Raw genomic sequence first — 24254 nt, forward strand, 5'->3', positions numbered from 1 at the left:
GGAGAATAAATACATGCCCAAAATTAAGGAACAACTAAACAAGTATAATCTCCAACTGAACTAAACAAATCAGGAGAGACGTAGGAGGCAGAATTGAGATAAAAGGTGGTAAGTTCTGATTTACATAATATAACAAGTGCTATGCACTCGTGTGTTCAGGCTTTTACCATGTAGATTGAAAACCTGGATAAAGTAAGAGAGTTGCAGTCCAAGTTTGCAGATGACATTGTTAGGAGATCCAGGCAATGAGCTGTATAGGTGGAAGTGAGACGACAGAATGGGAGTAGAAGGAGCTCAAAACAGCATTTCCAACAGATCAATTTCTATGGGTCACTGGATTCAAAAACTGTTTTCTCTCCACTGGTGCGGCCAGATCAGCCGAGTTTCTCCAACTATTTCATTTTTGTTTGCTTCCGATTTCCAGCATCTGCAGTTTTTTGTTTTAACTGCCCATGATCTGAGGTGAATGCCTCAAGCTACACAGTCAGATAACTGCTGAAGTGTTTATTAAGTTGAGCTTTTAATGACACAGAAAAGAATTGCCAAATGTAGGCTTGGTTCCAGTAAAAGGGGGGTTTAATTTTGAAGTCTCCAGAACATCAGAGGTGAAAAGAACTCTTAAAAGCTGTTTTAGCAGCCCATGTAGATAGGGCTGGAAAAAGTGCTGAACTTTTCTTGGACTTCTTGAGGAAAACTTAATGAGTTAGCCTGTCTCTTTCAGAGAGGAGACAGAAACTATGACATATTTGTGCAGCAATTCACTAAAAGGAAATGCAGACCTTGGTGGTGAGATATTTTGAAGCAACGATAGGAGAGATACTTCACTGGAGCTGTGTGTCATAAATCTCTGTCAATGTCCACATTTCCCACAGAAATGTGCAAGAGTCCCATGTTCTACGCAGAGCCTCGAATCAAGTACCCTACCAAAGTTTTGGAAACCATCACTAGAATTTTAAGAATACTACTGCATGGAATATTCAGAGTTACATCTCTATCAATCCCCTTTTAAACTTAGTTATTCACATTTATGAAACAACTCCTAAAACAAACAATAAGACAATTTCTTGTATCCATCTTTAAAAAGTACTGAATTCAACAAAAAACCCCAATTAAAAAGGAGCATCAGCTTCAACCAATAACGACTATTTTACAATTTAATGAAATATCTGCTACTTTATATTGGTTTTTGTAACATATGCAGGTACTTTGTTTCATCATGAATAATAGATGGCAAACTGCATTATTTATTTTTCCCGTACTCAAACAAAATACTTGTCTTAATCATCAATTAGCAATGTTGAATTCATTCTTAGCTAGCCAGAATTCAGGTAGTACACAAATCTAGTTTTGAATTATGTTTTGGATCTGGTAAATATTATAATAAATATTTAGTGACGATAAATGTAAATAATATTCTTTGGTGAACTCATTTTAAATACAATATCTAGGTCTCCTTCAATTATTTGAAACTTCTAATGGTTTTAATGGAGGGACTGAGTGTACCATCATCAAACTTGCTGACAAGCAAGCTAGGTAGGAGAGCATGTTGGGAGGAGAACACAGTCTCCAAATGGATATTTTAAATGAGTTGGCACAACTCATGGTTAACATGAGAAAATGTGAGGTTGCTCTCTTCGATAGGAAGAATAGAAAAGCAGACTCTTAATTAAATGGTGGGAAATTGGTACACAAGTTCAAATATCTTTGTACAAATATCAGCCATTACCTCTGCGACAGGTGGAGCAGACTCAATGGTCTGAATGTACTACTTCTGCTCCTATGTCTTATGATCTCATATGAATCACAAAGTGTTAGCATGCAGATACAGCAAGTAATTAGGAAGGAAAATTAAATGCAAGTCTCTATTGCAAGATGGATGTGGAATGAAAGGAAGTCTTCTTACTACAATGGTAAGGCATCTGGAGTACATGCACAGGTTTGGTCCCCTTAAGGAGGGATATACTTGCATTGCAAACAGAAGATTAGCTCTGGTTCCTGGGCTGATCAGCTTGTCTTATCAGGAGGAGAGGATGAGCAGGTTAGTCCAATACATATTGGAATTCAGAACAGTAAAGTGATGTTATTTAAATCACACAAGGCGCTGAATAGGTTGACAGGGCAGATGCTCAGATGATGTGTTTCCTCATAACAGACTCTAGAATTTGTGGGCATAGTTCAAAAATAAGAGACCTCCCATTAGGGCAGAGATAAAGGAGAATTTCATCTCACAGCGGTTATTAATCTTGAGAATTCTTTTCCTGAGAGATGAGTGGAGACTGAGTCATTGAATATATTTAAAGTTGAATTATATACTGTTTGATTTACAAGAGAGTTCAAGGTCATGTGGGGCCAATAGGATAATGGAGTTTAGGCCAGAATCATATCAGTCAGCACCTCATTGATTGGGGCAGCAGGCCAGACAGGCCAAATGGCCTACTTCTGCTCTGGTCTTGTACAATCTCAGAAGCAAGTGGTTGCTCCTCCACATTTACTTCAGCATATAGTCAAGTTATTCCATTTTCTATGGTGCACTTTTATTAGAAGCAAGCAAAATCACGCATTCAGTCTTCTTATAAAAGGACAGGTTTTTCCAGAGTAATCTCAATTCCACACATTAAAAATGGCTTTGATTCTATGGGAACATGGTCAGCTGGCCACTCAGTGATGTTACATTAATTAAAAATGATTGCATCTCTCACATTGCAACCAATTCAAACAAATAGAAAATGCCAAATCCTTGACTCAAATCATTCTGTTTTGCCCAATATAGCCTGCAAGTCAAATATATGAAAGTCAATTCCTGCTAGTCGCACTCCATTATAATTTAGCTCACATTATCAGTGTGGAAAAGCAGGCTAAAAATGTCATTCTGACAAGCATCTTACATTTATTCAATTACATACTATAAGAATACAACTGGAGATCAAATTGGATTTAGCAACAAGAGGAGATTTAGGATTGCCAAAAGAAGCTCTTCAAATGGATCAGAATACAGAACTGCTACTGGGAACCAAAGAAAAATGTTTTAGTTTGCAAAAACATTCTAATAAGTCAATAAATACAAAAATCAAATGAGATGAACAGAATCCTGATGACCACAGAAACCAGCAAAAATTCCTATTTCCCTACTTGATTAAAAAAAATTTAGAAATCTAAAAGCAGTCCAAAGCAAAGTATATATTTCAGTCCACATCAAGCAAAATCTTATACCACCTTGAAATACCATCCCACAAAACAGTCTTCAAATGCTCATGTAGCACATTACTAATAAAACAACCGAAGCTGAAATCTAATGGAGGTTAAGTGCCTAAAATTTGATGCACTGTTCTGCATGCATGAATGAGTGGTCAAAAAAATAGACAGTACAAGGTTAAGGTTTGCGTAACATTTTTACTCAATATGCTCATGTGCAGTAATGCATGAAAAATAAATGACTTTAGCGTTTACAATTACTCGTAATAGCAGAAGCTTCATTTGACAGAATGAATCCTTAACACGATTTGAGTACACTGCCCTTGCCTTACATGTAAATTACTGATGCAATATTTGATTGATGTAAAGGGTAGCTGAACACCATTCTAAATGAAGAATTCCTACGTATGATCTCCACAGCTTCAATTCATTAGACCTATAAAAAATTCTCATGGGACTCAGAAGTAGTCAGTAAATAGCTGAGTCACACAGACATCTGGTCTGCATCCCCAGCTAGAAATACAAAACGAGCTTCCCTCCTGATGGTTCAGTGTCCAATACTCCCTCTTCTCCTTTCTTCCATAATTGAAGAACCTAAGGCCACAAGTCAATGACCCCTACTAGCTTACCGTGTATCCATTAAAGATGGTGTACAGGAGAGCCAATAATCAATTTGCTTTATACGGAGACAAGATCGCATCTACTGGAGTGTGACTGAAAGATTTCATTGTGTTGAAGATTTTCATTTTGCACTCATGAAATTTTGCAAGAATGCCAATTCGAGGAGGAAAACTACACGTGTACACATTTAAGTGGCGAGCTGACTGCTTGTCACGTGGGGTCACAGTGATAGAGGCGATGCCATGGAGAATGTACCCATTAAATGCTGTTAACAGTAAGGTTTTACATTTTAATCCATCACCGTGCCAGTGCGCTACCACATCCCAAACATTGGAGGATCATATCAAACATGTCTCTTCGGCTGCTCACAACAAGCAGGGTACTGAATATACACAACCAGCCTGTGTTTGCAAAACTGCAACAGTGTCTAACATTAAATGTGATTATGCAATTGGGCAAATTTGCTGGTGAATTCTGGATGTGCAAGGAATTATGCTGACAACCATTTACGATTGTCAGTTGGGCTCACAGTGCACACCACACTTACATGTACTGAAAGCTACATATTAATACACAGGGTTTTTTTTTAAATAGAAATAATACATACACCGAGCCTTTTTCAACTCAATAACGTGGATGACAGCCATTTACTGGTACATTTCTCAGAGAAATGTCCTGACCAGTCAGTCAACCTACCTCGTGTGTGGTGTATGGCATTCACACATGATAAGGTCAATAAAAGTGAAACAAAAAGCCACCATAGAAAATTACAAAGGAAATAGTTTGCGACTGAGAATGACAGGTCAGCTACTGTAGATAAGAGGAAATACGGAAGAAAAGATTAGAGGATCTCATCACAGATTTTGAAATCAAGCTGCAACACTGACAAAGTACAGGATATTGGAAAGAAAAGATTTTTTGAGTGTTGGGCTGAAAGGAAAGTTTTTTTTCGGGTGCTGATAAGCAGCTGTTTGAAGTTCAGAGATACAGGTCAACAATTCCAGGAAACATTAAGCACAGGAGGAGAGTTGATGGTTAGTCATGATCGCACTGAATGGTGCATACATTCAGGGGATGGACAGTCTACTCCTGCTCCTATTTATTATGCTCTTATTTTAAGTCGAGGGAAGCGGAGGATCAATATAGTCCACGAATGTTCACATGGACAAGAGATAGAACTTGGAAAGTTAAGTTGCAGTTGTACAGGACGTTGGTGAGGCCACACTCGGAGTATTGTGCTCCATTTTGGTCATCTTGTTATAGGAAGGATGTTATTAAACTGGAAAGAGTGGAGAGGAGATTTACAAGAATATTGCCAGGATAAGGGACTGAGTTATAGGGAGAGGTTGGACAAGCTAGGACTTTCTTCTTTACAGCGTAAAAGGCTGAGGTGGGTGGGGATCTTATAGAAGTGTATAAGATCATGAGGGGCATAGATAGGGTGAATGCACTCAGTCTTTTTCCCAGGGCTGGGGAATCAAGGACTAAAAGTCTTTAGTTTAAAGTCAGAGGGGAAAGAATACATGAGAATTTGAGGGGCAACTTTTTTTACACAAGAGGGTGAAACACATATGGAATGAGCAGAAATGGTTGAGGCGGGTACATTAACAGCATTTAAAAGGCATTTGGATGAATACAAGGGTAGGAAAAGGTTTAGAAGGATTTGGGCCAAGTGCAGGAAAACGGGTTTAGTGTGAATGGACATTTTGGTCAGCATGGACCAGTTTGGACCAAAGGGCCTGTCTCCATGCTGTAGGACCCTATGACTCTAAGGATAGAACAAATGGCTTAAGTGAAACAAAACTGGGAAGTTAAGACTGATTGGAAAGATGGCTGAGGGGTCGGCCAAAGGTGAGCAAGAAACAAAAGTAAGATACCAATATATTTTAAATGAGGATGAAAGGTTAACTGGCAGTACAGAAGAATTTGTTGGCGGTAATGAAGGATGAGCACGGAGATGCTTTCTTATGATCCAAAAGCATCAAATGAGTAATGCTGTTTAAAGAGAGAGTAATGGTATGGTTTAGGGCAATCAAAACTAACCGCCTACCATTTTTCCTTTATTAACACAATACTGTATATAAATTATGCATTCAGGTTTTTAAACAGGCTTTTGACATGTTCCCTTGTAGAATGCTTTTTAATAAAAGGAAGAAACTGAACATTTAATGGAAATGTAGAGCAGGGAAAGGAAGTTAACCATGGTCAGAGCGAGAACAGTGGATGTCAACAGCAGGATCAGTGAGAGGACCACAGATCTAATATGAATATAGTTTATGCTAGAAGACTGATGTGGAAATATTTTAACAGCTACACAGGGACATAGACAAGTTGATTTCTGAAGGACGAAAGGTAACGTGGAGAAGAGTTTCATTAATGGTTCACAAGAACACTTTTGCCTGAGTCACTCAGTTGTGGGAACAAGAATTTTTTTAAAAAACCAATGTTGATGCTCCAGTGTCGCGCAGTGCTGCGAGCCTTTCAGGTGAGTTGCTAAAGCGAGGTCCTGCCTGTCCTCTCTCCAGTGAACATATAAAAAAATCGTATGGCACTAATTTCAAAGAAGAAGAGAATTATCCCAGTGTTCTGGCAAACATTTATTTTTCAAATCAACATCATAAATATAAATTATCCAGTCATTATCACAATGCTCAGAGACAGTAAGAACTGCAGATGCTGGACTCAGAGGTAACACAGTGTGGATCATTACCACAATGCTGTTTGTGGAGGCTGGCTGTGCACAAATTGGCGACCACACTTCCCACGTTACAACAGTGGCTACACTTAGAGTCACACAGCACAGAAACAGACCCTTCAGTTCAACCAGTACACATCAACCACGCTCCAAAACTAAACTAGTCCCATTTGCCTGCATTTGGCCCATATTCCTCTAAAGCTTTCCTATTCATGTACTTAGCCAAGTGTCATTTAAACGTTGTAACTGTACCTGTATACACCACTTCTTCTGGCAGTTCATTCCACACACGAACCACTGTGTTTAAAAAAAAGTTGCCCCTCATGTCCTATTTAAAACTTTCTCCTCTCACCTTAAAAATATGTCCCCTAGTTTTGAACTCTCCCACCCTAAGGAAAATACCTTGGCTATTCACCTTATCTATCCCCTCATGATTTCATAAATCTCTATAAAGATCACCCCTCAACCACCATGCTCCAGTGAAAAAAGCCTCAGCCTATCCAGCCCATTTAAATAACACAAACCCTCCATTCTTGACAACTTCCTGGTAAGTCTTTTCTGAACCCTCTCCAATTTAATAACATTCTTCCTGTAACAGGGCAACCAGAATCGCACACAGTACTCCAGGAGAGGCCTTACCAGCTTCCTGTACAACCTCAACATGACATCCCAACTCCTATACTTAAGGGGTTTTTACATATCGTGTTCATGAAAGGGTGCTAGCCTTTTTGAAAAAATATATTGCAAGGGAAAAATAATGTAAAATAAATGAAAAACCAAGCAGACTTCTCACTTTAGAATCAGTGATACAGTACTTAAAACTGGAGGATAGGTTAATAAACTTTTTTTTAAAACATTGTATGGAAGTCAAACTGTTTAGATTCTAATCAAACATAATAATTTACAGTTTTCCAATGACTGACCAATGAATCCTATCCAATCTGTATTTCGCTCTGAATATTACATACCTTCACCGCAGAATGATGCGTCAAGCCTGTGCACTTCCTACTTTGTGCTAGATGGCTGCTCAGTTTCAGCCTACATTACTGGTTTGCAGCAATGTAAAAAGGAGAGTCAAATACACATCTCTCTTGGTCAAAACACAGCCCCCCTCTATCAACAAGTTCGCTGCAGTGCCTCCTCATGGAGACCTCATGGGATCCTTGCAGCCCCATTATAAACTAAGGAAAGAAGGAAGAGATTTGACCACTATCATGCAGTACTTAAGAACCAATTTTTATGTGCCAGTGAGCTTATCTCACTGAGATATGTACTTTTGTATGAACCTCATTAGATTTTAAGCAGTTTGACTGAATTGTATGTTTTGCTGTTCAAAGTTGCTTAGCTAAGGATTTTGATGTGCCAATGTGCTCATCTCACTGAGATATACACCTTTGTATGATCTACAGAGTTTAAGAAGTTTCTTTCAAGAGGATATTTTTCTGCTCAAAGCTGTCAATCTCACTGAGATCTGCATGTTAATATGATCTACAGTTTAATGACGTTTGATGGAATTAGGGATTTTGATGCACCAATATGTTTATTTCACTGAGATATGCACATTAGTATATTCAACTTCAAATTCTAAAGAAGTTTAATTGAGTGAGATGTTTTGCTATTCAAAGTCAAAGTTGGTTATCTCACTGAGATATGCACTTTAGTATGATCGAAATCAAATTTTAAGAAGTTTCATTGAATTGAATATGCCCTGATACCTGTGAACCAAACTCCCATCAATAGGCAAATAGCTCCTTGTAAATCTCTCAGGCAATAGGAAGATTAAGAATGCAAACACCAATAAAACAAACAAACAAAGAGAAAAAAAACTTAACTCTGGACAACTAAATCATCTGGAAAATCACTAATCTAATGAAATGCATAACAGAAAATGCTGGAAATACACAGCAGGCCAGGCAGTATCTGCAGTAATTTACTTTTGTAGCAAAACATTTGTTTTGAAATTTACAAAAGATTATTTTTTGAATGACATCAGTGCTGTTCTAATTTACGAGATACAAAAAAAATCAAGTTTAAAGCTACAAAGAAAATATTTAAAAGGACCATTTGGAACACAAGGCAAGAAAACTTCTCTGTTGGAAAGCCAAATAGGCTGACATCTTGACAGATGAGCGCAAAATTATGACTGATCCAAGAAAACAATATTTGCAAAAAATGCAAAAATGACAATCATTTGTAACACTTTTGTCAGCAAAGTTTATGCAAAGAAATAGCCCACATTGGATGAACAAAGAAGAAAATTACAGCACAGGAACAGGCCATTCGGCCCTCCAAGCCTGCGCCGATCCAGATCCTCTATCTAAACCTGTCGCCTATTTTCCAAGGACCTGTATCCCTCTGCTCCCTGCCCATTCATGTATCTGTCTAGATACATTTTAAATGACGCGATCGTGCCCGCCTCTACCACCTCCACTGGCAACGCATTCCAGGCACCCACCACCCTCTGCGTAAAGAACTTTCCACACATATCTCCCTTAAACTTTTCCCCTCTCACCTTGAAATCGTGTCCCCTGGTAATTAAGTCCCCAACTCTGGGAAAAAGCTTCTTGCTATCCACCCTGTCTATACCTCTCATGATTTTGTAGACCTCAATCAGGTCCCCCCTCAACCTCCGTCTTTCTAATGTAAATAATCCTAAACTACTCAACCTCTCTTCAAAGCTAGCGCCCTCCATACCAGGCAACATCCTGGTGAACCTCCTCTGCACCCTCTCCAAAGCATCCACATCCTTTTGGTAACGTGGCGACCAGAACTGTACGCAGTATTCCAAATGCGGTCGAACCAAAGTCCGATACAACTGTAACATGACCTGCCAACTCTTGTACTCAATACCCCGTCCGATGAATGAAAGCATGCCGTATGCCTTCTTTTCCACTTGATGATATACAAAAATTTGGTTTCTTAACCAATAAACAGAAGACAATAAAAACTGAGTTTTAAAAACAGACTGGATCATACTGACCGTTTTAAGCAGATAATTTTTTCTATCTTTCGAAACTATACATATTACATGGTGCGCTTTCAATCACCCTGAATCTCAAATTTATTCACTTCATCATTAAATGTGGCACAGCAGTGACCTTTACAAAAAGGCAATGAACTTCACACTGATGAAATTTACAATCCACGGCTCATTATTCAGCTTCTCAGGCTGTGCTCAAAAGCTTCACTTTCAAACTAAATTTAGGAACATACTCAAGAAAGACGAATATAGATAAATATCAGTTGATCAGTTCCTTTGGCATGTCAGTAGCAGTCACACCTCTCAAACTGACCACGTCATGCAACTAGGTTCAGAGCTCAAAGACGACTCAACCACAAGTATAAAACAGAAAAAGCTCAATTGACAAGCCACATCCTGCTCCTGTTATGGTTTTTTTTATTCATCAACTGTAACAAAAACATTAGTTATAATTCAAATTGTAAATTAAGTTTAAAAGTTACCATACCAAACACAAAAGGTAAGACTGATTAAGAAATGGGTGCTTGCCTAATTGTATCACAGTACTGAAGAAATAGTGGAGTAATACAGAATTGCTGCAAAATCACTGCATTTAAGTAAGCGATAGAAATGTAAAGGACCCAGAAATTTCAGGTTACTACCAACAGTAAAACAGAAGTTTCAGAGTATACAATCTGAATCTGAAATGATGACCTTCTGTGATGTACAGAAAAGCTCCATTAGCTCAAAGGCAGACAATGGCAACAGACTTCCTTGATCAGATAATACTCAGTTTCCACTTATTAAATAACAGTTACAAGTTTCACGTGCTGTTTGGACCATAGCTGCTTACTTCGTAAATGCCCCATAATTACAATGCAATTTGTTAAATTTATTCTCAATGCTGAATAAACAAAACTCACCCTTGGTTGCCAATTTTCATACTGCTTCTGTAAATTCGCACCAATACTTTCCAATGCTTTTTGTGGGCTCATGGACAGTGGATCTGCAAGACAATAAAGCAAAAATAATGGGCTCATTAAACCACTCAGCTGTGTCATGTCATTGTGAAAAACTAACACATAAAGCTCCGTGAAAGTAACTTATACAAGGATCCCAGTGATTCAAGAAAATAGCTCACCATCAACTTCTCAAGGGAAATAAAGGCTAGTCTTGCCAAATATGCCTAATGCCATAAACGAATAAACAAATGTTCTCTTTCTGGAAAAAGAGGTCGATTGGCAGTCATAAGCAATTATAAAAGTTTTTTGATAACAGGGAGGGGCCGAGGGTAGCCCCTTAGTTACACACTGGACATGGTGAATTGGTGCATTTCTTGTACAATGTGGTCATTTCCTGGTTGGGAAACCCACCAAGACTGATGTAGGGGGTTGTGGCAAAGAGTGTTTCTGGATTGCGATCAACTCCTTGCTATCCTCGCATACCTCCAGCTGTTAACTGTACAACTGAAGAATTGGCCGTGATGGCAATGATGATGATGACAACGATGCAACTCATCTCTCTTCCTGCTCAACAATAGTTGAAGAAAGGTGAAAAACTGAATGTTATTTGAATTATATTCTTAGAACAAAATTGCAATTGTTGCCTAGTTCATTCCATCTTTAAACTTAGACTGCCTACAGACCCAAATTTTCATTGTGACAATAGCATGATTGCATGACATATTGCATTATTCATATCAGCATTTTACACAATCACCTCCACCACAATGCCCACAGCAGTTCGAAGTTTTAATTTTTATGCAACTTAGAGGACATGAGCAAAGTATGTTAAGCAAGATGGTTCACCCACTTTCTAAAAGAATGATAAATACAGAGATTGTTTTAATGACACATAAGAAATTGGCATTGGTAACCTTTACCTATAAGATTGAAAATGCATCTGTTTTAAATTCACTGACTACCAAATGAGCCCTTCCATTTTCATAAAGCCATTTTTTTTGGATCTTTTACATGTTTCTTAGCACAGATCCTTTGCTTCCACAATTTCAGGCCAGATTGTTCTCCAGACTAACTCAACTCAGTTTTCAGGATTATCTTCAACGGGTAATGAACATCTGTTTATTGGTCCTAGCTATTGAATTATCCTATTCATCTATAGGATTTCTCTCTATGTCTGAGGCACAATAGGGATTTGTAACCTTGTACAAAAGCAACATCCAGTGGATGCTAGAAATGTGGAATAAAAACTCAAATTCTGGAAATACTCAGGAGGTCTGGTAGCATCTGTAGAGGGCATGAGGGGATGCATATTTTCAACTTTATACTTTGCCTTTAAACTCTCACATGCCTTTATTGAACGAAAAATGAACAAACAAATTAACAAGTACCACTGATAAACTCAAACAAATAATTTTATCCACCTCCTTGAATGGGAACCAATAATCATGATCTGATGCTAAGTTATTCTTTGAAGTGGCATTTCTGAGCAGCTTATTGCTGTGAGAACTGGTCGTGGTTTAGACTATTCTCCATTAAATTTCAGAGGCCAACAATCAAACAGTGACATATTCTCAAATATCCCTGAAAACAGATACAGGATTTTGAATGACTGCCAGCCAATATTTCAAAGATTAATGGCCATTATACAATTCCAACCAAATTGCATCGTCTGCTTGTTTGCATATAACTTGTCTTTTCTTCCAAACTTTATTAATTTCAGAACAAAACTTGCAACTGAATTAAGCATGGTGTAAGATTCTGCCTGTAGTGGGCTCTTAAGGCCGCAAGACATAGGAGCAAAATTAGGCCATTCAGCCCATTGAGTCTGTTCCACCATTCTATCACGGCTGGTATGTTTCTCAACCCCCATTCTCCTGCCTTCTCCATGTAATCCTTGATTCCCTTACTGATCAAGAACCTCTCTCTCTTCTTCAAGACAGTCAATGACTTGGCTCCACAGCCTTCTGCAACAGTGCGTTCCACAGATTTACCACCTCCTGGCTGAAGAAATTACTCATCTCAGTTCTGAAGGGTTGCCCCTTCACTCAGAGTTTATTCCCTCAGCTCCTAGTCTCTCCCACAAGTTGGAACATCAACATCTCATTCACTCTATCCAGGCCTTTCAGTTTTCTGTAAATTTCACTGAGATTCCCCCCTCATCCTTCTAAATTCTATCGAGTACAGACCCAGAGTTCTCAAGCACTGCTCATATGACAAGCCCGTCATCCTGGGATAATTCTTGAAAACCCCTCCAAGGCCAGCACATCCTTCTCTATGTATGGAGCCCAAAACTGCTCACAATATTCCAAATGCGGTCTAACCAGAGTGTTATGCAGCCTCAGTAGTACATCTATGCTCTTGTATTCTGGCCCTCTTGAAATGAAAGCTAATATGGCATTTGCCTTCCTAACAGCCAACTGAACTTGCATGTTACCATTAAGAGAATCCTGAATGAGGACTCCCAAGTGCCTTTGTGCTTCAGATTTCTGAAGCCTTTCCCCGTTTAGAAAATAGTCTGTGCCTCTAAAGTGCATAACCTCACACGGAGGTTGGATTTAATTGGGACAGCCAAAGTTTAAAAAAACACAAATTAACAAAGTACAATAAACAATATTCTTCATTTTTATTTGTTCATTTAACAGCTAGTGTTCACCATCTCTTTTCTGCTTCAGTAACTACATTTCAAAACTAAATACACTTAAAGCTCATGGAATCAGCATTGGTGAATGTTTAAACCTTTGGTAAATCTATTAAAAAATAATAGTGTTGAAATAATTTAAGTGGCAATTACTGTTGCTCCAGGGACAAAACAAGATCCACCTTCATTTAATAGAATGCCATTAACACAACAGGATACTATTAAGTGAGAATAATTTAGTGGGATGCAGGTAAGTGGATATTTCTTTCCTACTGCTTTGCATTTTACATTTCACAACTAAGATGCTAAAAATGCTGTGAATGCTATCATGCCGCCAATGATAGCCTTTAATGAAACTATTAAATTCTACACACAAATAGGAGGTCACAATAATGGAAACAAGCCATTCTGCCCAAATGATTAGTGCTGTTGTTTACACACCCAACAAAAGGTCATGGGTTTTCTAATCTCCACTCAGGATGACCGTTCCTTTAAAAAAAGCACAAGGAAGTCAGTTCAACTGGGTCTGTCCCATTTCAAATTCTGGCTGCTATTCCAAGTAAGACTTAACAATGTTCATGACCACAAAACATCCTAAAGCACTCAGCAGACAACTAAACATTTAGAAAGTGGACGTACTGTAGTCACATGGAAAACAGAGCAGCCAATTTATCCACAGGCAGCTTCCACAATTTGCATTACATCAATGACCAGTTAATTTGATTTTTTGAAACTGATTGAGGGATGAAGATTGGTCAGATATAATTCCCTTGTTCTTCTTTAGAATAATGGCATGACATCTTTTCACCCACCTGAGATCACAGACTATAACTCAACCTAAGAGTTCATTTGAAAGAGAATACCTCTAACATAGCAATCCCTCAGTAGTGCATTGGAGTATTAATTTACATGTTTTGGTACTCCTCCAATGATCAATTCCATTCAATTTCAATTATTTTCTCAATTATTTCTAACACTAAAAAAGGGTTTGAAATTTATTTGCTATACTTTGTTCCTGAACATAGAACAGTATAGCACAGGAACAGGTCCTTCAGGCCACCACCATGTCTATGTCGACTGTGATGCTATTCTGAACTAATCCCATCTGCCTGCATTTGGCCTGTATCCCTCTATTCTCTGCCTGTTCATAAATTTCTCAAACTTTGCTATCACTTGTGTAATAAAGTCAGCATGACTTCACAAAGGGGAAGTCATGCCAGACAAAGATATTAGAATTATTTTTGCGGAGATATCAAACAGGATCGATAGAGGGAAAGCAGTGGATGCAATGCATTTGGATTTTCTGAAGGCGTTTGCTAATGTACCACACAGAATCAGAAACAGAGGTTGCTGGAAAAGCTCAGCAAGCCTGGCAGCATCTGTGCAGAAAAATCAGAATTAACGCTTTGGGTGGTGACCCTTCCTTTTCTTTACTCAGAATCACAAGATCATTACAGCTCAGAAGGTGGCAGCTGTTCAGCCCATTGTGCCTGCACTAGTAAAAATTCAAATCCACCATCTGCCATGGTGGGTTTTGCACCGAATTTCTCAGAACATTACCTGAGTCTCTAGGTTATTAGTCCAGCGACAATACGGTGTCTCCAACACAGGCATTATTTTGGTTCATTCCCAATTTAGTGGGGCACAGCAGTGTTCATTGATTTGATGACAGTGAATAGAGTTAAACTAGCTAGGAAAATGGTTGGTAGATCTGCAGAGAGTGATAACTTAGCTACTTCCACTCACTGCAGAGTGGCAAAGTAAACAGGATGCTATACAATGTCAATCCAAAACATTTCATCTTCATTGAGATTCAATATTCGTCACTGAGCCACCTGGATTAAATCCAAGTGCTGAAATTGTACAGAAGTTGGTATTATCCTTATGATAAAGGATTATAAAAAAAGTGAATTTCATGCTTTGAAAGGCAGAACACATAAGGGTGTACAGAATAGTAGGTCGGGTAAAAAACACTAAAAATAAGCACTGATTCAAGTTAAATCTTGACCACATCGGGCCCAGGGACAGGTAAAAAAAAAAAATGGCAGACTTGGAGCAATGACAAGTGCATTTCTTCACATTTGATAAAAACCCAGAACTCCCTTCTGGGTAAGGCATCAGGCACAGATATTTGACACACCTTCAATATTTCTAATAAAGGAGCAGGGGAAGAAACTAAATCATAGTTTTTGTTTTGTTTTGAACTAAACTGCCAAAGAGCCTTGCGTACATCTGCAATTTTATTTGTTCTGAAATGTTCACGCATTCATTCTATTCAGCGTTTTCCCAGGCATTTCTCATCCACCTCTCAAACGGGTAAAGGCAAAAGTCAAAGTATTTCTAGGAACCAGTGTTCTTAGTGGGACATTTAAATACAATAAATAAACCACAAAACTGACATTTCTTCAGTCGCCTTCCTCTAAGAAAAGCCTATTCCAAACAGTTTTGAATATCAGGTAGTATGACAGACTGCAGTTGTGAAGTAATTAGGACTGATGCCTCAAACTGGTGTGAAGAAAGGCTGTCAATCCTCCAGCAGCATGTTCATTTTGCTTTGATGGCAAAGTAATTAGAATTCATCACAATAAGTATAGTAACAGATCAGGAGTGGTGTGGCCTACATCTGGGACAAATCCAGGAAACAAACCATCAGAAAGGAACAGCTTATTTAATATCATCACAAAAGAAAGACAACTGACCTCACCTCATCAACACAGTGGCTACAAGAGTAGGTCAGATGCTTGGAATACTGCAGTGATTTGACTATAGGGAATAGAGTTAAACTTACCTAGGAAAATGGTTGATGGATCTGCAACTCACCTCCTGACTCCCAAAAGCCTGTCTACCATCTACAAGGCATATATCAGGACTGTGATGGAATACTCCCCACTTACCTGGATGGGTGCAGCTCCAACAACACTCAAGAAGCTTGACACCCTCCAGGACACGGCAACCCGCTTGAGTGGCACTACATCAATTCACATCCATTCCCTCCACCACCGACGCCCAGTAGCACCATTGTATACTATCTACAAGATGTACTGCAGAAATTCACCAAAGATCCTCAGACAGCACCTTCCAAACTCATGACCACTTCCATCTAGAAGGCCAAAAGCAGCAGATACGTGAGAGGTGATAGCCTAGTGGTATTAATTGCTGACCTGTTAATCTAGAGACCCAGGTAATGCTCTGGGTACCTGGGTTCAAATGCTGCCATGGCAGACGGTGGAATCTGAATTCAATAAACATCTGGAATTAAGAGCTTCATGATGACCAAGAATCCATTGCCGATTGTTGGAAACACCCATCTGGATCACTAATGTCCTTTAGGGAAGGGAACAGCCATCCTTTTCTGGTCTGGCCTACATGTGACTCCAGACCTACAGCAATATGGTTGACTCTTGACTGCCCTCTGGACAATTAGGGATGGGCAATAAATGCTGGCCTAACCAGTGATACCCACATCCCATGAATGAATAAAATTAAACCTGCAAGTTTCCTTCCAAGCCACTCACTATCCTGACTTGAAAATATTACCATTCCTTCACTATCACTGGGTCAAAATCCTGGATTTCCCTCCCTAATGGTATTAGGGGCTGCAGCCGGTCAAAGATGCAGCTCACCACCACCTTCTCAAGGGCAACTAGGGGCTGGCAATAAATGCTGGCTCAGCCAGTGACAGACACAACCCACAAAAGAACATAGAAAAAAAAGGAGCCTGGATATCCATGAGACTGAATCTGAAGCAGTGAATCCTCCCATACACTACTTCATTGACCAAATTTGGAAACTGGCAGATGAACAAATTAAACTACTTTAAAAGATTCAGTATGAATCAAAGCTGTTAATTAATACTGCAACAGGAAGGTCCTTTAATTTGCTGTCCTTACTTTATAGTACAAAGTAGATTTCATTTTCAAAGGATGCAGGCCTAAGGACCTTCGCAAGAACAATTCAGGCTGCCTCAAAAATATTCTCTTGAATGAAGGATTTTTTTTTTTAAGTAAATCAATAATCTTCACTGTATTTTCTAAACAGAAAATGCTTGGCAGTTTGAGCCTCTGAGGACTTTAATATCCAAGCTAATTTAATGCTACATAGAGAAGGCACAGCTACATTTATTGATATTGGCACAAGCTTCCAAGTGGACATCATCCAAAGCCAAACACACCAACCTTCCAGCCACCAAAATGACAGTTAGGGAAATAAACGGATGAGCCAAACCAGATACTTTACACTGCTGCACAATTCAAAGCATAAGAACTTAAGAACCAGGAGCAGAAGTAAGCCATCTGGCCCTTCAAGCCCGCTCCGCCATTCAATAAGACCATGGCTGATCTTTTCATGGCCTCTGCTCCACTTACCCACCTTCTCACGATAACCCTTAATTCCTTTAATGTTCAGAAAATTATCTACCTTAGCTGTAAAAACATTCAATAAGAAAGCCTCAACTACTTCACTGGGCAGGGAATTCTATTCCCATCATAATTTTATGTTTCTGTAAGACACCCCCTCATTCTTCTAAATCGCAACGAATATAATCCCAGTCTACTCAGTCTCTCTCATCATAAGCTAACCCTCTCAATTCCGGAATCAACCTAGTGAATCTCCTCTGCACTCCCTCCAGTGCCAGTATGTCCTTTCTTGAGTAAGGAGACCAAAACTGCACACAGTACTCCAGGTGTGGCCTCACCAGCACCCTATACAGCTCTAACATAACCTCCCTGCTTTTAAACTCAATCCCTCTAGCAATGAAGGACAAAATTCCTTTTTGCACCTACAAACCAACCTTCTGTAATTCATGCACAAGGAGACCCAGGTCTCTCTGCACAGCAGCATGCTGCAATTTTTTACCATTTAAGTAATTGTCCTTTTTACTGTTATCCCTACCAAAATGGATGACTTCACATTTATCAACATTGTACTCCATCTGTCAGACCTTTGCCCATTCACTTAAACTATGTATATCCCTCTGCAAACTTTAAGAGTCCTCTGCACACTTTGCTCTACCACTCATCCCGGTGTCATCTGCAAACTTGGACACACCGCACATGGTTCCCAACTGCAAGTCATCTATGTAAATTGTAAACAATTGTGATCCCAACACTGATCCCTGAGGCACTTCATTAGTCACTGATCACCAACCAGAAAAGCACTCATTTATCCCCACTCTTTACTTCCTGTTAGTTAACTAATCCTCTATCCATGCTTATAAGATGCCCGTACTGCCGTGCACCTTTATTTTATGCAGCAGCCTTTTGTGCGGCACCTTGTTGAATGCCTTTTGGAAATCTAGATATACCACATCTACTGGATCCCAGTTGTCCACCGCGCTCGTAACGTCTTCATAGAATTCCAGTACGTGAGTTAAACATGAACTGCCCTTAATGAACCCATGCTGCATTTGCCCAATAGGATGATTTCTATCTCGATGCCTTGCTATTTCTTCTTTGATAGATTCAAGCAAGCATTTTCTCCACTACAGCAGTTAAACTAATCAGCCTATAAATTCCCCATCTTTTGTCTACCTCCTTTTTTAAACAGTGGCGTCACATTTGCTCTTTTCCAATCTGCAGGAACTGCCCCAGAGTCCAGCAAATTTTGGAAAATTACGAGCACATTTGCTATTTCTCCCACCATCTCTTTTAGTACTCTGGGATACATTCCATCAGGGCCCGGAGACTTCTCTACCTTTAGCTCCATTAGCTTGCCCAACACTACCTCTTTCATGATAATGATCGTTTCTGGGTCCTTACCTACCTTACTCTCCTTGTCATCAATTACTGGCATGTTATTCGTGTCCTCCACTGTGAAGACCAACACAAAATGCCTGTTTAATGCCTCAGCTATTTCCTCATTTCCCATTATTAAACCTCCCTTCTCATCTTCTAAAGGACCAATGTTTTCCTTAGCAAAAGTTTCTACAAATATATAAAATGAAAAAGAGTGGCTGTCTTCATATTCTGAGCTAATTTGCTCTCACAATCTGTTTTACTTTTCTTAAAAGTTTTTTTTGTGGCTGTTGACCTTTAAAGTTTCCCCAATCTTCTAGTTTCCCACTAGTCTTTGCCATTTTGTATGCCTTATCTTTCAATTTGATAGTCTCCCTTATTTCCTTATACATCCATGGCGGATTATCCTTTTTTCTATACTTCTTCCTTTTCACTGGTACATACTTTTGCTGAGCACTTTGAAAGTCTTCGAAAACTGCTTTGAAAGTCCTCCATTGTTCCTCAACTGTCCCATCATAAAGTCTTTGCTTCCAGTCTACATTAGCCAACTCCTCTCTCATCTTATTGTAGTCTCCTTTGTTTAAGCACAAGACCCTTGTTTTGGATTTTATCTTCTCACTTTCTATCTGTATTCTAAATTCTTCCATATGGTAACCACTTCTTCCAAGAGGATCCCTAACTTTGAGATCATTAATTATTCCAGTCTCATTACACAGGGCCAGATCTAGGATAACTTGCTCCCTTGTCGGTTCCATTACATACTGTTCAAGAAAGCTATCGCAGATACATACAATGAACTGTTCCTCAAGGCTGCCTTGACCGACCTGGTTCGACCAATCTACGTGAAGATTAAAATCCCCCATGATAATTGCTGTAACATTTTTACAGGATTTAGTTACTTCTTTGTTGATTTCCCGCCCTCGTGATGTTATTATTTGGTGGCCAATGACTACGCCTATCAGTGACTTTATCTTCTTAAAAATTCTAATTTTCACCCAACTGGAATCAACCTTATTCTCCACAGAACCTATATCATCTCACTTTCGCCCTAATGTCATCCTCAAATATCAGAGCTAAATCACCTCCCTTACCTTCCTGTGCGTCCTTCGAAATAGTCTGATACTCCCGGATATTTTATTCCCAGTCGTGACCACATCTCCATAATGGCTGCTAAATCATACTCATTCGTGATGATTTGTGCTGTTAACTCATCTACCTTGTTTCAAATGCTACAAGCATTCAGGTAAAGTGTCTTTACACTAGTTTTTATACCTTCTTTTTGAATTCTGATATCTTTTCCTTCCTTGTAACCTCTTTCATAGTCTTCAATTAGTTAAACCCTCCTGCACATTTTAATCTGCTGCTTTCTTTTCTATTTACCATTACATTTCCTGTCGTTTTCCCCTTCCCTTTCTCCCAATTCACTAGTTTAAAGTCCTAGTGACCACCTTATTTATCCTTTTCACTAGAACAAGAGTTCCAGATTAGTTCAGGCAGAGACCGTCCCAACGGTACAGATCCTTCCTGTTCCAAAACAGATGCCAATGCCCCATGAGATGGAACCCCTCTTTTCCACACCACTTCTTTAGCCATGTGTTTACTTCCCTAATTTTCTTATCCCTAAACCAATTTACACGTGGCTTGGTTAGTATTCCAGAGTTTATAACCCTGGAGGACCTGTCCCTAAATTTCATTTCTCATGCTTGATAATTCCCACACAGGTCCTCTTTCCTGGCCTTGCCTAGATTGTTTGTCCCAACATGGACGACAACTGGATCCTCACTCTCCTGCTCCAATATCCTTTCAAACTGGTCAGAGTTGTCCCTCACCCTGGCACCAGGACACTCAATCCTACTTACAAAGGATGCTATTGATCCCTCTAATTATAGAGTCCCCTACAACTATCACTTGTCTTTTTGCTTCCCCCTCTTGAATGGCCTCCTGTACCACAGTGCAGTGGACAGCTGGCTCATTCTACAGCTCTTTTCCTCATCCTCACAGGGCGGAAGTATCTCATACCTGGTGGACAAGGTCAGGAGCAGAGGCTCCTCCGCTCCTGAATTCAAGATTCCCCCGACTTGCCTCACCTGCAATCACACCCTGCTGTCCCTGATCACTGACTGAATTTGAAGTACTTAATCTACCAGGTGTGACCACCTCCTGAAACAACACGTCCAGGTACTTCACCCCCTGCCAGATGTGCCGCAGCGTCTGAAGCTCAGATTCTAGCTCATCAACTCCAAGCCAAAGTTCCCCAAGCAACCAACACTTGCAGCAGATATGGTCACTGCAGCTCATAATGGGAACTGCCAGCTCCCACATCATACAGCTACAGCACACCACCTGCCCAGCTGTCTCCTCTTCATTTATTAATAAATTTATATAAATTAATAAAGGAATTAGTTAATTAACTTGTTAAAACTCATGTTCTTTTTCAAATTTGATGCTGATTTCCTACCAGCCAATCAGGTCACAGCTGTGATGTCACTCCAGTATTTTTTTGTGGCTACAATGTGCCCCAAGCTCAGTTAGTTTTATACTCGCTGGGCTGCTGATCCGCCCTCCAACTGCTCCCTACAGACTAGCATATTCTATTGAGGCTACCGAGGTATCTATCAGTAAACAGTCACATCATAGTGAGATATTTTCCAATCAATTTGTTCAGCGATGTCATTACATATCTCTTGAGCAGATGGAACTTTAACCTGAGCCTCCTGGCTCACAGGCAGGGACTGCACTGAGAGCCCTTCATGTTCTGTTGTGAGGTAATGCTCTTTAACTCAGTTTCTAAGGTCAATTAGCACATTAGTAATTTCATAAGCCAAAGCCTGCCTCAATCCAAAGTGATTCCATTCCAAGCTCCCTCCTGAGGGGCCAGATTTACTTTTGGTCTCAACCAATTTTTACAGTTAAGGCAGTTGCACAAGCTTTGCAAAATACTGTGGGCAGCCTTTGTAGGGAAAAGACAACAACCCTTTTAAAAAATATCTGCTATAGGAAACACGCCACACCAAGAATCTGAACCAAAATCCTGCATTGGATAATTGGAATTTTGTGCCAACCAATTTATTGCTCCAAACAAAGCAAACCCTTCAACTTTAAAATTAACTACACTTTGCACAAGACTGACTTTTTCTGTGAAGAAAAATTGGGAGTTAATGTTTCAGGTCCGGTGACCCTTCCTCAGAACTGATCTTCACAGACGCTGCCAGAGTTCTGAGGAAGGGGGAGTGGACCTGAAACGTTAACTCCTATTTTTTGTCTTCATAGTTGCTGCCAGGCCTGTTGCACTTTTCCAGCAACTTCTGTTTTTATTCCTGATTTACAGCATCCACAGTTCTTTCAGTTTGGGTTTTTTCTGTGAATTGCTATTTTACCATATGTACACCAATGTTCAAAACTGTTGCTCAAACTGGAGAAGAGAACAGAGTATACAATACAAAAGCAGGCCTTATAAAAAATATAGCAAGACCGACCATCTAACTCTAATGACAATACTAGGACAATGTTGCATTGAGGAGACATGTTATATAAGAAACAACAATGTCCCAGATTCAGCTCCTGGTTTTTGCTGAATTAATCAATCTTAGTTGGGCTGGTTGGACTAATAATTAATCACAGTGCCTTGCATTAAGGAAAGCAACTACAATTTTGTAACGATCAAGACTCCATTCCTGATCAGTATCCAGGATCGACGGCAGAAGTGAATATGTGGACATCAAGGAAGAAGATCAAGCAGACCGACCAGTTAAACCACCTGCCAGTACTTACAATCCCAAATCACATATCAAGCAGTTACACTTGAGCAAGATACCATGCTCCAGAAAAGAATCGATATCTTCAAAATTGGGAGAAAACTGGCAGAAAGGTAACATTTTGTCAAGAAAAAGCCCCCACGACACAGTGGCTCAGTGGTTAGCACTACTGCTTCACAACACCAGGGACACTGGTTTACAGTTTGTAACTGTGTGCAAACTCCACACATACTCGGTCTCTGCGTGGGTTTCCTCCGGGTGCTTCAGTTTTCTCCCAAAGACCGAAGATGTGCAGGTTAGGTGGACTGGCCATGCTAAATTGTCTGTCGTATCCAGGGATTGCAAGCTAAGTGGGTTAGCCATGGGAAACACAGGGTAACTGGGATGGATGGGGAGTGGGAGTGGGGGGAGGTGCCCTTCAGAGGGCTGGTGTGGCCAATTGACCAGCTACCATACTGTAGGGTTTCTATCATTCCAGGTGTTTCTATCCCTCTTCCACTCTTCAAATGTCTATTGTGCTTGTAACTTAAGAGTTGAACAAAAACAGTAACTGTAGGCATATCATACATACGTAACAGTCCAACAGAAGATGAACTCTTGGGTTAATTGATGATTTACTTCTCCACCAGCTTCAATCAGTTCTAACAGATTCTATGCAGTAACAGTTAAATCCACATTGAACTAAAACTAAATGTTACCCCAGTCAGTCTTCCAACATCTTCCAAAGGAATTTAATTATTTATTCATTGAATCAAATATGAAGTCCTTACATTTTCTCACCTTTTCTGCTCTCCATGCCTTCCTACAAACAAAATCCAGAGATTGCACAAAAAAAACCTAGATTGTTTACTTTTCCTTCTGAGTAATGCCACTCCTCATTGACATGGCTAAACTAATAAACCTGGCCTGTGGGTTGAGGAACTGCTTAAACTCTTGCACTACGTTGTTTCCATTGACCAAAACACAATTTCTGTAGAAAATTAGTCACTAAATAAGGAAATAACAAGTGATTAAATTATCCAGGGCAGTTTATGAATGTACTGAAATTCTGAACAAAAACATAGTGTATGTTCTTAAACATAGTAAGTCGTGAAACAAGAAAAGTAACTGCACTCCATCTGGTTAGTTCCAAAAACTGGTATTTCCGAACACTTAGTGTTTTGTGATTCCATGCTTTGATACACTATCAAACTCACAGCAAGTGGTTAGATAAAGCACCGATTCCCCAAGTGACAAGTTTCTAAGATGAAGCTAGTCGATTAGGAAGGAGGTTTTACCACCTGGGAAATGCATGTCATGAAATACCATATTGCACAACTCTCAACAGCAGCACAGGTTGTTTTCCTACCTCTTGGATTAAAAGGGTGAGGATAAAATTAAAATTTTACGATCTGAGATTTATTGTCCAAAAATAAATATTCAGAAATGTCAATGAGAAAATGAACAAAGTCATATCGTCACTCAAATCTATGAGGTTACTCAGAAACAAAAACAGAAATTGCTGGAAAAGCTGAGCAGGTCTGGCAGCATTTCTGAAGAGAAATCAGAGGTTAACATTTGGGGTCCAGGGACCCTCCCTCACAACACAAAGGGTCACCGGTCCCAAAACATTAACTCTGATTTCTCTTCAGAAATGCTGTCAGATCTGAGATAACAAGGTGTAGAGCTGGATGAACACAGCAGGCCAAGCAGCATCAGAG

General features: G+C 39.6%; 1 protein-coding gene across 1 annotated transcript in view; it reads right to left on the reverse strand.

Moving 5' to 3' along the window:
- Nucleotides 1-24254, reverse strand: part of rptor (regulatory associated protein of MTOR, complex 1) — a 362931-nt gene that overhangs the window by 304270 nt on the left and 34407 nt on the right. The window contains exon 3 of the mRNA XM_048611098.1: nucleotides 10391-10473. Within this exon, the coding sequence (XP_048467055.1) occupies nucleotides 10391-10473 (83 nt within the window). The remainder of the gene's footprint in view (nucleotides 1-10390; nucleotides 10474-24254) is intronic.

Source organism: Rhincodon typus, chromosome 23 (genome assembly GCF_021869965.1).
Source record: "Rhincodon typus isolate 14 chromosome 23, sRhiTyp1.1, whole genome shotgun sequence".
NCBI classification, from domain to species: Eukaryota; Metazoa; Chordata; class Chondrichthyes; order Orectolobiformes; family Rhincodontidae; genus Rhincodon; species Rhincodon typus.